The sequence below is a fragment of the Simochromis diagramma genome, unplaced genomic scaffold, assembly GCF_900408965.1.
Source record: "Simochromis diagramma unplaced genomic scaffold, fSimDia1.1 OVJJ01000026.1, whole genome shotgun sequence".
In the NCBI taxonomy this organism is placed as follows: Eukaryota; Metazoa; Chordata; class Actinopteri; order Cichliformes; family Cichlidae; genus Simochromis; species Simochromis diagramma.
In genome coordinates this window covers 7,764,781-7,779,639 of record NW_024386985.1, presented here as the reverse complement: position 1 = coordinate 7,779,639, position 14,859 = coordinate 7,764,781, and the positions used below count along the sequence as shown (strand labels likewise).

General features: G+C 42.9%; 2 protein-coding genes across 3 annotated transcripts in view; one reads left to right on the top strand and one right to left on the bottom strand.

Moving 5' to 3' along the window:
- wwc3 (WWC family member 3) overlaps positions 1-6,053 on the top strand; it is a 42,732-nt gene extending 36,679 nt beyond the window's left edge. Inside the window, exons 17-23 of the mRNA XM_040040104.1 lie at positions 1,345-1,436; positions 1,540-1,687; positions 1,785-1,949; positions 4,104-4,196; positions 4,278-4,508; positions 4,589-4,716; positions 5,547-6,053. Of these exons, the coding sequence (XP_039896038.1) occupies positions 1,345-1,436; positions 1,540-1,687; positions 1,785-1,949; positions 4,104-4,196; positions 4,278-4,508; positions 4,589-4,716; positions 5,547-5,613 (924 nt within the window). The 3' untranslated portion in view covers positions 5,614-6,053. The remainder of the gene's footprint in view (positions 1-1,344; positions 1,437-1,539; positions 1,688-1,784; positions 1,950-4,103; positions 4,197-4,277; positions 4,509-4,588; positions 4,717-5,546) is intronic.
- Positions 6,054-6,937: 884 nt separating this feature from the next.
- Positions 6,938-14,859, bottom strand: traf3ip2l (TRAF3 interacting protein 2-like). Of its 2 annotated transcripts, none has more exons than XM_040040105.1 (10): positions 14,013-14,859; positions 12,381-12,482; positions 11,561-12,207; positions 11,438-11,480; positions 11,253-11,317; positions 11,075-11,172; positions 10,271-10,339; positions 9,953-10,069; positions 9,753-9,827; positions 6,938-9,645 (listed from the first exon to the last, which is right to left on the bottom strand). In XM_040040105.1, the coding sequence occupies exons 2-10, from the start codon at positions 12,443-12,445 to the stop codon at positions 9,499-9,501; spliced, it is 1,326 nt and encodes a 441-aa protein (XP_039896039.1). In that variant the 5' UTR covers positions 12,446-12,482; positions 14,013-14,859; the 3' UTR covers positions 6,938-9,498. The 2 variants fall into 2 exon arrangements, with proteins under 2 accessions (XP_039896039.1, XP_039896040.1); XM_040040106.1 differs by having other exon boundaries at positions 12,381-12,479.

Here is a 14,859-nt window from a genome sequence, read left to right as displayed (position 1 = left end):
TCTCAATGGGGTTCAGATCAGGTGAACAAGGAGGCCATGTCATTAGTTTTTCTTCTTTTATACCCTTTCTTGCCAGCCACGCTGTGGAGTACTTGGACGCGTGTGATGGAGCATTGTCCTGCATGAAAATCATGTTTTTCTTGAAGGATGCAGACTTCTTCCTGTACCACTGCTTGAAGAAGGTGTCTTCCAGAAACTGGCAGTAGGACTGGGAGTTGAGCTTGACTCCATCCTCAACCCGAAAAGGCCCCACAAGCTCATCTTTGATGATACCAGCCCAAGCCAGTACTCCACCTCCACCTTGCTGGCGTCTGAGTCGGACTGGAGCTCTCTGCCCTTTACCAATCCAGCCACGGGCCCATCCATCTGGCCCATCAAGACTCACTCTCATTTCATCAGTCCATAAAACCTTAGAAAAATCAGTCTTGAGATATTTCTTGGCCCAGTCTTGACGTTTCAGCTTGTGTGTCTTGTTCAGTGGTGGTCGTCTTTCAGCCTTTCTTACCTTGGCCATGTCTCTGAGTATTGCACACCTTGTGCTTTTGGGCACTCCAGTGATGTTGCAGCTCTGAAATATGGCCAAACTGGTGGCAAGTGGCATCTTGGCAGCTGCACGCTTGACTTTTCTCAGTTCATGGGCAGTTATTTTGCGCCTTGGTTTTTCCACACGCTTCTTGCGACCCTGTTGAGTATTTTGAATGAAACGCTTGATTGTTCGATGATCACGCTTCAGAAGCTTTGCAATTTTGAGACTGCTGCATCCCTCTGCAAGATATCTCACTATTTTTGACTTTTCTGAGCCTGTCAAGTCCTTCTTTTGACCCATTTTGCCAAAGGAAAGGACGTTGCCTAATAATTATGCACACCTGATATAGGGTGTTGATGTCATTAGACCACACCCCTTCTCATTACAGAGATGCACATCCCCTAATATGCTTAATTGGTAGTAGGCTTTCGAGCCTATACAGCTTGGAGTAAGACAACATGCATGAAGAGGATGATGTGGACAAAATACTCATTTGTCTAATAATTCTGCACTCCCTGTAAAGCCGCAGCCTGTGGTTCCAAGAGCTGAGCCTGAGTAAACTAATTTTGTTCACTGGATCCTGTAAATTGTAATCCTGCTAATTCTTTTGGATAAATTCACATTCCCATTGTTGAATAGCAGCTTGTAGCCAACGGCCTGCAGGCGTGTAGCTTGTTCAAGTGCGTAATTGACAAGAATGTGTGTCAGAAGCCAAATCAGCCTGCATGCTCCAGCCTCAGGCCTTGTCAGCAGTCAGAGGGAGGGGAGTGATGAAAGACTGAAGATCTTGTTTGAGGGATTAAAATGTGATGTTACAGGACACTGCATGCAATCTGCTGTCACGCAACACCCCCACCCACCTGGAGGAGCGGGAGAAGAAGGACGAGCCTGGGGAGGCAGCGTCGGAAAGGTGACATTATCCTCCTCTCAGGCTAGATTTTGCTTTGACAAATAAATACATCGTTTTGGCCCCTGTCATGTTTGTACCTTTATGAGGATGGTGCATTTTTCAGGAGTTGGCAGGCGGAGTCAGTGGACAGCGGCTGCAGCAACAGCATTGCATTCGCCGCTCCCTGCTCAGAGGGCCTGTGTGCAGAGGGAATCTGCATCACCACCGGAGGACGCTGTGACCAGACAGTCTGCAAACCCTCAACAATCAAGGTACGAGGTGACGCTTTGGTAGTGAGGAGATTCTTATTGGGGGAAAAAAAAATCTGGCATTAAAAGTTCTGTTCATACATTTATTTTTTTTTTGTAGGTAGAAAAGGCGACCATGACAGAAGGCATGTTCCCGGAGCCGGTGCGAGTCCGACCTAAAGAGCGGGGAGGCCGCTGGGGTCACGCCTCGCCGTTCATGCGTGGTAGCACCATCGTTCGCTCCCAGACCTTCTCACCGGGCGCTCGGAATCAGTACGTGTGCAGGGTGAGTATTTTATTTTATTATAAAAGTGACAGCATATAGATATGAATATAAGATGTGTAGTGTAATTCTCATCTTTCTTTCCTGTCATGCTGTATATCCATCTGGATGAAAAGGCCGTGCACGATTAATGTGCAGACAATGTGCAGGAAAGCGCCCCCTCATTTTAAGTATTTAAAATGTTCAAACATGAGCTGATTCTTGAATGTAATTAACTGTTTTACAGCAAGTTAAACAGACAACATTCAACCTTGTCAACCATAATTATTACTTTCTGCCACCCACCCGCGCCACGCCCACCTCCAGGAACATTTACACTGTATTGTTTGGTTTGAGTTGCCCATCAGCTGTGGAGGTGTCTCCTTTATCTTAATATATATAGCTCAAAAACATCATCTGACAGCTGTGTCTCTTTCCAGAAATCATGACCTAGTTACTAAAATACCCAAATAAAATCCACAAACGCTGTTGTGAGCAGTTTCATGTCGGAACTAATTTCTCTCTCATGTCTACATTTGCCAACCAAAAGAAGTGCACAGCTAGTTTCTGCTCAGCTGTGAGGGGACGACTTTAAGTGTTTACATCCTGTGTAGATTTGCGCTTTCATATGCAGCGCTAAGATCGGTGGGTGTAGTGCGGTAACAGGTTTGTGTTTTTAGACTAACTGGGTCATAATTTGTGGAAAGAAACATGAATGAGTGTCTCACATTTTTTTGTGAGACGAATGATTTTTAGTCCTTTGTGCCACACTTAACTCTTATCTATGAATCATTCAACCATAAAAAAGGCCCCTAATTCAAAGTACGAAGCAGTGTTGTGTTTACATGTAACACACGACTTGGTAAAGAACCAAATGCATCTTAAATCTATGAAAAACTAATTGAATATATGAAAAATGCCAAAGACAATACATTTGCATAAAATAGTATAGAACGAGGAATAAGCTGAAAACTTTTGGAATACTGTGCAAAGTGTCCATAAAGTGGAAATGGCAGTCCTAAAAAACTACATCAGTGCATTGTCTTCCTTCTCTCACTCCAACCAGTCGCAGCAGATGGCCCCGCCCCTCCCTGAGCCTGGTTCTGCCGGAGGTTTCTTCCTGTTAAAAGAGAGTTTTTCCTTCCCACTGTCGCCAAATAGCTTGCTCATAGGGGGTCATATGGTTGTTGGGTTTTTTTCTCTGAAGGTATTATTGTAGGGTCTGCCTTACTATATAAAGTGCCTTGAGGCGACTGTTGTTGTGATTTGGTGCTATATAAATAAATTGAATTGAATTGGACCTGAAGCTGAAGTGGAAATGGCAGTCCTAAAAAACTACATCAGTGTATAAAAGAAAGAAATAGGACAGGCACAGGACCTGAGAGATACATTTGGCCCTGAAGCCTCATCAGATGTGGTCTCAGTGGAAGAGTGGCTGTCAAGTAGCCATTCTTAAGGAAGGGAAACAGGGAGCAAAGGCTGAGGTGTTCCAAATTACAGGCATCACTGAGGGCCATCGTACTTATGGAGCGATCCAATTTTATTCCAAAATCTATAAACCATGGTCTGTTGTAGTTTGAGGCTACATTTCAGTCAGCAGTGTTGGGAATCTTCTCAAAGTGATGTGATTAATTTAGCATCTGATGGGAAACAACAATGGACTGGCCTCCCCAGAGCCCGGACCTTAACATTACTGAAGTAGTGTGGGATCATGTTCTTCCAAAGAAGAGCTTTGAATGTCCTTGAAAGCCTGGAGAACTGTTCCTGAACACTACTTACAGAAGGCTCGTCTGAGAGAGTCCAGGCTGTGTTAAAGGATAAAGGTGGTCGCACCAAATATTGACATTCAAGCGAATTAGAATTGTTCAAACCGTTTTTGGTGCACAAAGCCTTGCAGGCAAGTCCGTGTCTCCACTTGTCTGTAATTAACTAAAACATTTGGGCCAGTTTAAACATGTAATAAATCACTGCCATATTTTTCCATATTCATAACAAAATGTAAAGAAATTAGGGTCGGCTCAAGAGTTTTGCACATTACTAAGTGTGGCTCACTTTAAAATAAGGCAACTCGCACTAAAATAATCTAGCTGGATTATTTGGCACCATGGGGCAGTGGAAACATGTATTTGATTTTAGGGTGAGCTGTGGCCTTAAAGTGGATGTTACTGTTTCTTTCAGCTGTATCGCAGTGACAGTGACAGCTCAACTCTACCAAAGAAGTCGCCTTTTGTTAGAAACACATTGGAAAGAAGAACACTGCGATATAAGCAGGTACGTCCTCATTATGTCTCTTTCACCCTGTGCCTGTACGGGTTTTTTTGTCGTTTACCTGAGTTGTCTGTGTGTGAGCAGCAGTCGTACCGCTCCCCCCTGGCCGAGCAGCCGACGCGCACCTCCCTGGACCTGGAGCTGGATCTCCAGGCCTGCAGGACCCGTCAGAGGCAGCTGATGGAGGAGCTGAGCGCCCTGAGAGAGCTGAAGCTGCGACTGGAGGAGCCGCAGACCAGGGAGGCCACAGAGCTCCCCAACTGGGCGCTGAGGGACGAGCGCTTTCGATGCCTGCTCAGAGAGGCCCAGAGACAGGTGAGGAAACAGAGTGGGCTGCAGCTCCCTTACAAATACGCCTCTCCCAGCAGCGTTTGACAGTTTTTGCTGCTTTACAGGCCAACCAAAGCAAGCAGGAGCAACGTCAGGAAGAGGCAGCAGAGAGGAGGCTGAGGAAGGCCTCTAAGGAGGTTCTACAGATGAGAGGGCAGAGCCAGAAGGAGCCGCTGCCTGTGCAGACGTTCAGGTGAGAAATGCACTGATCAGTTTTCACATTGTTAGTCACGACACCGAAGTCCAGGAAAATGACCCCAGAAGAAGTCTTAAATTTAGCTTGGCATCTGTTCCTTCCTCGTGTTCTGAAGAAAGATATCGTGGAAGAGGACTGTTGTTTAGAAACTTAAGATCTACAGAGCTCCTACTTTATTCATATCACATATCCATAGTTTAAATCGGGAACCTTACATAATGTTACATTTGTGGTTATTTCCATCAGAAGAAAGTCATGGCAGGCCCAATCAGTGGGTTCCACTAAATTAAATTCTTTAAGATTTAAATAATCAGAAATGTGACAAGTAGCAGGAGAAGAATTTCTAAAACTTTTACTGGTAAATAAGTCAAGTTAATGCAAAGACTGTTTACACTGTTGATCTTTCTTCTTCATTCATAACGTCTGCAAATCTCTGACACATTGGACATCAACGTCTAGACCTAACTGATCAGCGACGATCCATTCCTGCTTTATCAGCACTCCAAGTTGCTGGTCCACCTGCTTTTTAAGGACTAACTAAAAATATCCATCAATTCAGGACCAATATGGTGACCATGTGTGCATTTTTCCAGCCTTACACAGCACAATGTCACAATGCAAAAATGACACATTGTGCAAAACTGACCGAAAATCTACGATCAAAGCAGCAAAGTGTACGAAACACAAAACGACAGAACTTTTGTCTACACTGATTTAAAAGTCAAACACCAAAGAGACACGGCACAGTTCACAAGATCACTGCTGATTAGGAAGCTTTTACTAAAAACGGAATATTAATTATAACAAGTCGTCTTCTTTGCCTGCAGAGAGAAGATGGCTTTTTTCACAAGACCAAGGTTCAACATACCTCCTTTGCCGGCTGATGATGTATGAGAGCTCGTCTCTGTGTTATGTGACTAAACATGAAGTATTTGTGCTTTTTTTTTTTTTTTTTTTTTTTTTTTTTTTTGTCCTTTTTTGTCTTTTTTTTGAGCTCATGAAGTACCAAGATTTCTTCTAAGGCCACAGGCGACGTGACCAGCAGACTATGAAGACTCAAAGCTCAAAGGTTTCACATTTTCAGAAACATTTGTGTGATTATTGTAAACACAAACACACTAAAGATGCACAGTTATCGACGACAGCGCAGCTGCTCGTTTCTTTTTTGAGGAAAGTGACTTTCGAACAATCTCCCCCTCTGCTCCTGTATGACTATCTTCTGTTTGTGCTTACAAAAGGCTGGAAGACGGGAACAAAAGTCAGTTTGAACAAATTCACTGTACTGTAACTTATTTTATAGTACTTTTCCTTGAAGGAAATAAAAAAGAACTCTTCCTGCTTTTTTAAGTGTATTTTGTAGCTTTGAACAAATAGCACTTCAGTGTTTTTACATACAGTAAAATTGAATTATTGTCTGATTTGTCTCCTAATTCTTAAGAGTTATTTGCATAAAAAGTCACTTTGTAATCCACTTTTGTTACAGATGTCATTGTCCTTTTATTGTTATTAAAATTAATATTATTTCATGTACTTTTCAATATATGGATGAATATATGAAACACTGTATTCAGATTTTTTTTCTTAATGTATGAACATCTGCAGTGTTACCTCTTGTGAAGATAAAACCATTAATCTGTATCTCGCTTGTAATCAGTTGTGCAAAAAGCAGGATTTTAATGTATTTATTCAACCTGTGCGAGGATGGAGGTGGTGTCATATTCTGCACACGCAGGCGCTTTCTTTAAATGTGTCACAGCATTACACAAGATTTTTCTCTAACCACAACCAGCCTCCGATGACCCATTTGAGTCTAAATTTGCAGATTCTTGAGAAACCGTACCACAGTCGAAGCAGGCAGCTGTGTCAGCTAATTATCTTTATACAACATCCTGTTGAAGTTTTTTCATAACGCAAGGAGAGGCAGCAGATGTAATTCGACTGCAGCGCCGCTTCTGAGGTTTCGTTAGCAGACAAAGCGACTCAGTTGGATTTCTCATGGAGGCATCAGAGGCAGCGACGGGTTGACACATCTGCAATCAAACCTTAAAGTTCTCATGGTTCGTTTCTAAACCGACAAATTCAGCTTGCTTTTTGTAGAGGCCCCACGAAGCCCAGGAGCGTGCCTCTGCTTGTCTGTATTTTTTGGGGCCAATTTTACAAACGCTTGTGCATTTTTCAGAGGACAGCTCGGGGGCAAGTCTGATGTGGGCCAACACACTTTTCAGTCATTCAATACTTTTATTGTAACATAGCATCAAGGATCCCCTGAGAATAGTTTCCAATGCAGAAGGAACATGAAAAACACCAGATTACCCCCCTGCTCTTTTTGTTGTATTCAGTACAAAAGGTTAGATGCTAAAAGGGGGGACGACAACACACTTTAACGCTCATACAGAAAAAAAATAATTGCTAAAACTTTTTAAGAATAACTTAGGTGGAACATAAATTAACAAAAGTGGGTTAGAGAAAATGAATTCAGGTGCAGCTTACAGAGAGATATAAATGCAAATACAAAAGCCACAAACCATTTTTACCCACACCTGCATTCTCTTTAAACAATACGAACCACACACAATATAAGAAAACACGATGACAAACCACTATGTGTTATGCGTCCAGTTGAGCAGCTGTTCAAAATGAACAGGCACCTGTAATAGGTCATAAAGGCTGAGAGAATATAGTATCTGGGTCAATGTTTGCACATCGTAAGTGAGAGCCCTGCTGTTCCACTCAAACACATATACATCTGTTTGTAGTGACGTGTAGGAGATGTCCAGTAAAACAAAACAAACACTTATTCACGAATCTGTGTTTTCAGGCTTTAAAATTAAAGGGGACTATTATGTTTTGCCTAAATTTCTGTCACATGCAGTACTGTGTAAAAGGCCTGAGCCACACTTCATTTCTTCACATCCAAGGAGCCAGACTTTAAGTAGACTTGAGCTTTCAGCCCAGTCCCCGTACCTGTCCATTTTCAGAGGAACTTCTTTTGTTAGTTAAGCCACTCAGTCACCTACTTATCACCAGAGCACAAAAAAGGCACCTAACTCAAGGGATGAACCAGTGTTGTGTTTTTACATAATACAACTTTGCAAAGAAGTTCTTTTTAAAATTGTATCTCTCGGTGCTTTTGCAAGTCTGCCAGTTGGATGCTGTATTTCCGTGTCTTTTATCATATGAAAAAAGCCAAAGCTAACACAGTTTGATAGACACAAAATAGTAAGTTTACATCAACAAGGTGATTCCCTCATCAGAAGTGGTCTCAGTGAAAGGCTGTGAAGAAGCCATTTGTAAGGAAGGGAAAAAGAGGTATGCGAAATTACGCGAGAACTGGAGCGAAGAATCAGTGGTAACAAATTCAAATTGGAAAATTTTTGGTTTAAATCATGGTCAGTCCATAAGGATGAGATCAGGAGGCCAATAGCGGTCATCTGTAAAACATGGTGGGGAAATCTTGTCAAAATTCATGGTCTTAGTACCATGAAGCTCAAAGTACCATCAGATTTTGATCCACCATCCAATACTTTCCTCTGATTGGCATTGTGTATGAGACCACTGTCAATCTGCTAAAAGCAAATCCGGACAGAAAAGACAAAAACAACCAACACACAACACTATCAGTCATGAAGCCCGGACGTCAACATGATTGAAGTGTGATCTTGACAGAGAACAGAACAAAAGGCAGCCGACATCCAAAAAACAGCTTTGAATGAAGCCTGGAGAAAATTACCAGAAGGTTCGTCTCAGAGAGTTTAGGCTATGTTGGAGAATAAAGGTGATAATGTATTTTAAAAAATGAGCAGTGACTCAAGACTTTTGCACAGTACTGTATATCGCTCCAGTTTGAGATGTTTAATATAAACATGTACAAGGAGATCAGTGTATATACATAAAGTAAATCCCAGGCTGTTGAACCCGTGTATCTACTGTTCGCCCAGCTTGACCAATGTTCAACCAGGTGAAACCAGGTTGAACCGGGTCTGGTATTGTTGGGCCCTGAGTGAAAGCAGTGCTAAAGTTGGGGTTGAAACCTGTTCTGCTATCAGCGTTTTCCCTGCTGTGCTCTGCGTGAAGCGTACATTATTGAGGAGCAATTTTTAGTCCTATAAATCAAGTGTAACCATCAACTACTAGGAGGCACACCCTCAGTTTAAGCCCAACATAGGTGCTCGAGATGTGAAAACGAAAGCTTTCCTCAAACAGTTCTCACATAAAATTTAATTTGTTTTTTGCACGCACACATCCAGAGACTGTGTCCTCACAGCTGTGTTATTTTCAAAAACGCAACTTCGTGATTACCTGCACACGACGCATTCAGGCGACATGTGCAAACTGTAGCTTTAACAAAACAACATGGCTTGCACTCTCCTCGGTCTCTGCAGCTGTACGGTGAATAAGGATTGCTTTGATCTGTGAATCAGGCAAAGCTCCCGATTCCAAGAGTAACAATATCTTGGGCTGGGAATGATAATAGACCCCCTTTAAAAAAAACAACAACAACAACAAAAACAAAACAAACAAAAAACACGAGGTGGAGTAGCACCAGTGCACATACAGCATGATGCACAACGGCAAAGATATATATATTTAAAAAAAAAAAAAAAAAAAGCCTGAGTCTGCACCTCTATCTCAGACCAACACTGGCACTTCTCTATATGTTAATTTAAACACACAACATCTGTCTGTTCACAAAAGCACCTCATCACTCTGTCCACCTCCTTAATGACCAACAGCCAATAAGATTTTAAGTCCAGTCTGTGAATCCAGCTCAGAGTTTTTTTAAATGGGGATGGAGACTATGGTCGGAAGCTCCCCGATGGGAGGTGGGTTGTACTTCTCGACCCTCATCAGCCGCCGCAGGATGTCATCCCGATCACGTGGCCATCCATATACATGTGTGTTCTGGAGCCAGTTAGGGACGTGGCACTGATTATACATTCAAACAAAACAACAAGAAACAAAACAGGGTGTGAGACTGGGTGGTGGGTGGAATCAGTGGCATGATCTCACTCAGGAAGACATGTAAAAATTACCTTTTTAGCCCCGGGGAACAGGATAGGAATGAACCTGAAATTCTTGCTTCCATTCTGGATGAATTCATTCTGCAGCTGAGTGACACACACAGGAAAACCACATACACAATTTGATTTCACAGCGGCGATGAGAGCACGCAGTTTTTCGCTCTCGTTAAGATTATTTCAGTCTTCGTTTGGACCACATTCAGGTCGCTCACCTGTTTATGTATGTAAACCGTGTTGTAGGTCCTCTCGTCGCTCTCCAGGCCAGCAGGGGAAGCGGTCACCGTCTCGTAGTACTTGGGGCTGATGATGATGATGATGAGATACTCTTTCTAAGACAAGAGAAAATTACAACTGGCAGTAAGCTACTGCAGCTATCAAACTTCTTCATGCAACAAGTTCACTCTTGCAGAACGTCTTGAGTTCCTAGATGTGAAAATGACTTCCTCTGTAGGCAGATTACTCAATTTAAATTGTTTTCATTCCATTTGATCATCATGAAAGAATTTCACCGACAGTTTGCTTTTTTTTACCTCACTCAGGTATCGCTCCATGAAGTCAATCTTGCTTATGCTTCTGAACTGCTGCTCGAAAATGTCGATCTGAAACAAGCAAAGCTGCGAGTCAGACAGTTTAACCCTGCGCAGAAAACACACAAATTCTTTATTTGGCTTTTAACGGTATATGGTCAGAGGGCCCGGTGGCGCCAGTGTCCGGCAGCCTCGCCTCTGTCAGTGCGCCCCAGGGTGGCTGTGGCTACAATGTAGCTTGCCATCACCAGTGTGTGAATGTGTGTGTGAATGGGTGGATGACAGGTTGTGTAAAGCTCTTTGGGGTCCTTAGGGACTAGAAAAGCGCTATACAAATACAGGCCATTTACCATTTATACATTTTAATTGTGTAAAGCCAGTTAACAGGACAAGCTGACAAATAACACGCAATAACTTGTAAGATATTAACAGAAACTCAGAGTCACCAACAAAATGAAAGCAAGAAATATGTAACGTGATGAGCTGATGAGAGTCTAGACTAAAAGTTCATCTGTAGCATCCAGCATTCACTCTGGGAGGAAATTACAAAAATAGGCAGGAATCACAATTTAGTTCAAAAATCACTTGTTTAAATGGATATACAGTAAGCTATTTAATAAGCTATTTATTATATACTATATTTATAATAATTGCACCTAAATTTGTAACTTTAGTATTACAATGACAAAGTTTTTTAAAATGTTGTTTGTTAAAATCTAGCCAGCTGAATTTTAACTGTTTTTTCCAGCTCCTGAGATTTTAAGTTGTTCAAACAAAACACACAAAAAGACTAAAAGCTGCACGTACGTGCGTGTCAAAGCCGTTGTGCCGCAGCAGAGCCACAAATTTGATGATCTCGTTGACATGCTTGTCGTTGTCTGCTTCGTAAGTGACGAAGACACGCCCTGCAACAAAAACAAACTTTTTCAGAGGCGGGATCGTCTGACAACAGGACCAGGCGTCTGATCTGCTCGTGAGCACTCACTCTGCTCCAGAGACAGCGGCGCGCTGCAAGGAGGGCGCTTCTCTTTGACTGGAACGTTGTGTCCGCTGTATGTAGTTAAAAAAAAATCATTTTAATAGCAGAAACAAGCAACAGAGTGAGAAAGAATTTAATTGTAATTTTTTTTTTAAAAAAAATTTTTTTTTAAAAAAAAAATCAAAACTCACATCTGTGTGAATCCACCTGCAGGAACTCTGCAGTCACCTGCATCTGCAGCAGTACAGACAAAATAAATACCGGCTGCGGTCTGTGCGTGGTTTAAAGGTTAAAAAAGGGCCCGGCAAACTTACAGTACTGGCGGTAAGCTGGGTGGTACTCAGGCCAGGGATGCTTGTTGACCATAGGCTCCCTGTTGAAGGCGTCTGCAGGGCACTGAGCACAGCAGGCGGGCCCCTGTGGTGCACACGAGTATGGCGATAACGTGTGGTGGTACAGGTTGGCTGAAGGCGGGTTGGAGCGCAGAGAGAGCGGCTGCTCTAAGCTGCCCATGCTGCTGTGAGTGCCGGGGAGGGACAGGAACTTGCATCTGGAGAGGCAGCTCTCTCCAGAACAGCTGGAGTAATCTTTCTGGCTCAGACAGGACGGCAGGCTGTTGGGATATCCCGACCAACTGCTGGCGAAACTCGGGTGGAGCCAGCCGCTGTATGCCTGGCTCGGGAAAGGAGTTTGGGGGCTGTACCCAGCTGGCAAGCTGCGAGAGGGCTGGGATGGGCAGAAGCTGGACTGGGGGAAGATCCTAATGTGCTTGTGCTCCTCCTCTGTGTCCAGGCTCTGCTTGCCGAACAGAGAACCATCACGGTCTGAAAGAGGGTGGTGGCCCAGAGGGTCGGAGGCGGACTCCGGTTTGGAAAGAATGCTGGGGTCTCTCAGCTCTGCACTCATGGTTTCATCGTCTTCTTCAGGTGTGTTGCGGTGACTGACCAGGTGGCTGATGTGACTGTGAGCCGGAACATTTACCAAAACGGGGGAAGGCAAATTAATTTCAGTCTGACTTTAGTGGAACTTCTGTTTCACGCACTTTATCAGCTCTTATCAAGTGTGATATCCTCTGTGACTTTCAAGTGAAAGCACAGCAGAAAGGCGCTGGGATGCGTGCAGTGTTTCTCTCACCTAGTAGTTGTTGAAACCGAGTAGACCGACGTGGGCAGCATCATTGGACCTTTTCCTCCTGACATCCATGTGTGTGGGGTTTGAGATGCACATGAAATTCTGCTGGAGATAAAAACACACACGTGGGTATTTAAAGAACCCGAAAATGTGAAATTATGATGTGAACAGGAGGTGTAAACAGTCCCTTGTCTGTGAGACAAGATGAACGGCAGTACATGTTGTGATTAACATCCAGATAAAAGTTGATATATTTAGTTGACATATTTAAAGAAACAGAGCTGATGAGCTGTTAAAGCCAAATTTATGAACGGCCCTACATTACTGCAAACTCCACACAGTCAAAGGTATTTAAGTGCACAGTAGGTAGCGTGGTCCCCCCATGGGGCGTGGTCACCTCATGATCGGAAGGTCGGGGGTTCAAATCCACTGAACGGCTACCCTGAGGTACCCCTGAGCAAGGTACAGTCCCTACACACTGCTCCCCGGGCGCTGGATTGGTGGCTGCCGACTGCTTCACTGAGTGAACGGGTTAAATGCAGAGAGAATAATTTCCCCACGGGGATCAATAAAGTATACATTATTATTATTATTATTATTAATAATACTTGCAGAAACACTCTTGGTAAGGCAGGCTGTGTAAATAAATTACACTTTCTCTTGTGTGATTGTTTTGTCATTTCTATAATATTACAGTAGTAGTTAGTAGACGGAGGTCGGATTATTTTTTTTAAATCCTGTTTGGACGTTTTATTATAATAAACCCGGCTCAGTCAACTCGGGACCACTTTTATTCGAGGTGAACAAACTCATAAAGCACTTCTGATATCTGCCCACACTCGGTGTCTTTTTGACTTGATTTGCAAGAAACGTGCCTCCCACACAGGGGACTTTTCTCTAAATGTTTAATGGTCAACACATCAGGAAACGCACATGTGGGAATAAGGAAATGATGGTTCTCATTTACCGGAGAAATCAAACCACAAACATTTTAAAATGTAAAACTTGCCTCTGGGATTTCAGAGGTCTTCCCGATGTCTTTTTGTGTTTTGTTTTTAAAGCGCTCAAACTTCCATGAAAACTGCTTTCAGTGAATTAAAGAGAAAAAAAAGTCTATCGCATCCCCTTAGATCGTTTTTTTAGGGTCACCGTTCATTTTTCCACTGACTTTCTCCACAGAGAAGCCGTGTAACCTCGTTTTAGGTGGGTTTATCTTCCAACACACCCCTGATAGTTCCCGTAAATGTAAATCACACTCATTAAAAGCCGATCTGTGGTCGCAGTTTGCACTTTCCACTGACGCTGACCCAGATATTTCTCCGTCTGCTTCAATTTCAGGCTGACTTCCTGCGGTTCAACATAAAGCATAAACACACACACACAGCGTTCCAATAATCACACTTTCAATTTTCACACCACTACGAGCGTTAAATTAGCTGTAGTACAATCTGCCGTGACTTTCACTTCTGTCTGAGCTTAAAGAAAGAAGAAAAATGCTCAAAGACAAAGAGAAAACTAAATAACAACCTATTAATATATATATATATATATATATTTAAGGTGTGATAAGCGTGAGATGGTTTGTAAAGCGCGTGACCAGGTAACGTGTTGTGTAAGCGTAATAACTCAACTCACCGACGCTGCTTCCACTCATCAAGCCTCCTTCAGGTCACTGAGCCGCGGCGTGGAAACACAGGAACACCTCAAAGGGGAAAACGGTCCTCGAAGAGTCTCAGAGAAATATTAATTAACGAAAGAAGAGCTCGAGCCTCAGTAATAATTGTCCTTTTTACCCACGTCTCCGCGAGACACATGAAAGACACTGACGCACAGACCGGAGCCAGTTTGATCTTTAGCGTTCTGCCGAGCTGCACCGCCCACCCCAAAAACTCCACCTTCACCCAATCGACTTCCTCCACACACACACACACAGTTTACTAATTGATTTACATGTAGTCATTAAACCTCCTGATCCACAGACTGTATTGAAAAGATGGAGGTAGCCACTGTTTATTAATGTGACCTGTTGGTTTTGGACCCTACATTTAAAAGCAGTGTCAGCTGGTGAGTGATCATATTTGGAAAGAGAGGATGAAGAGCTGAATTATTTGTTTATTTTTTTATTTGTGGCTCCTTATAAAAAAAAGTGCCACGCCCCTAATAATGTAACCTGAGTCTTCAAGTTGAAAATGATAAGTAGGGATGGGAATTAATAAGAATTCAGCGATTCCATATCACTTATTGATTCTCACTGGGTTTCCACTGGCTCCGCTTTGAGAGTCGCCGCCATCGCTAAGCAGCATATCAAAGACATTACATGCATGCAAATGAACTCTATGCTGTGGGTCAAATGTTAGTGACTGCTGAAGCTATTTCCCCTCTTTGTTGTGATCAGTGTTGGATTAACTACTCAGGAAGTAACATATTACACAAATTACAGACTACTTTTCTTAAAAGTAATGCAGTATGTAACTTGAGTAAT

Excerpts from the sequence above, each read along its gene's own strand:
- traf3ip2l (XM_040040105.1), bottom strand. The coding sequence starts at position 12,445 with ATGTCAGGAGGAAAAGGTCCAATGATGCTGCCCACGTCGGTCTACTCG. Across the intron at positions 12,208-12,380 it reads TCGGTTTCAACAACTACTAG|TCACATCAGCCACCTGGTCA; the intron begins GTGAGAGAAACA and ends TCCGGCTCACAG. Across the intron at positions 10,070-10,270 it reads TGGAGCGATACCTGAGTGAG|AAAGAGTATCTCATCATCAT; the intron begins GTAAAAAAAAGC and ends CTCTTGTCTTAG.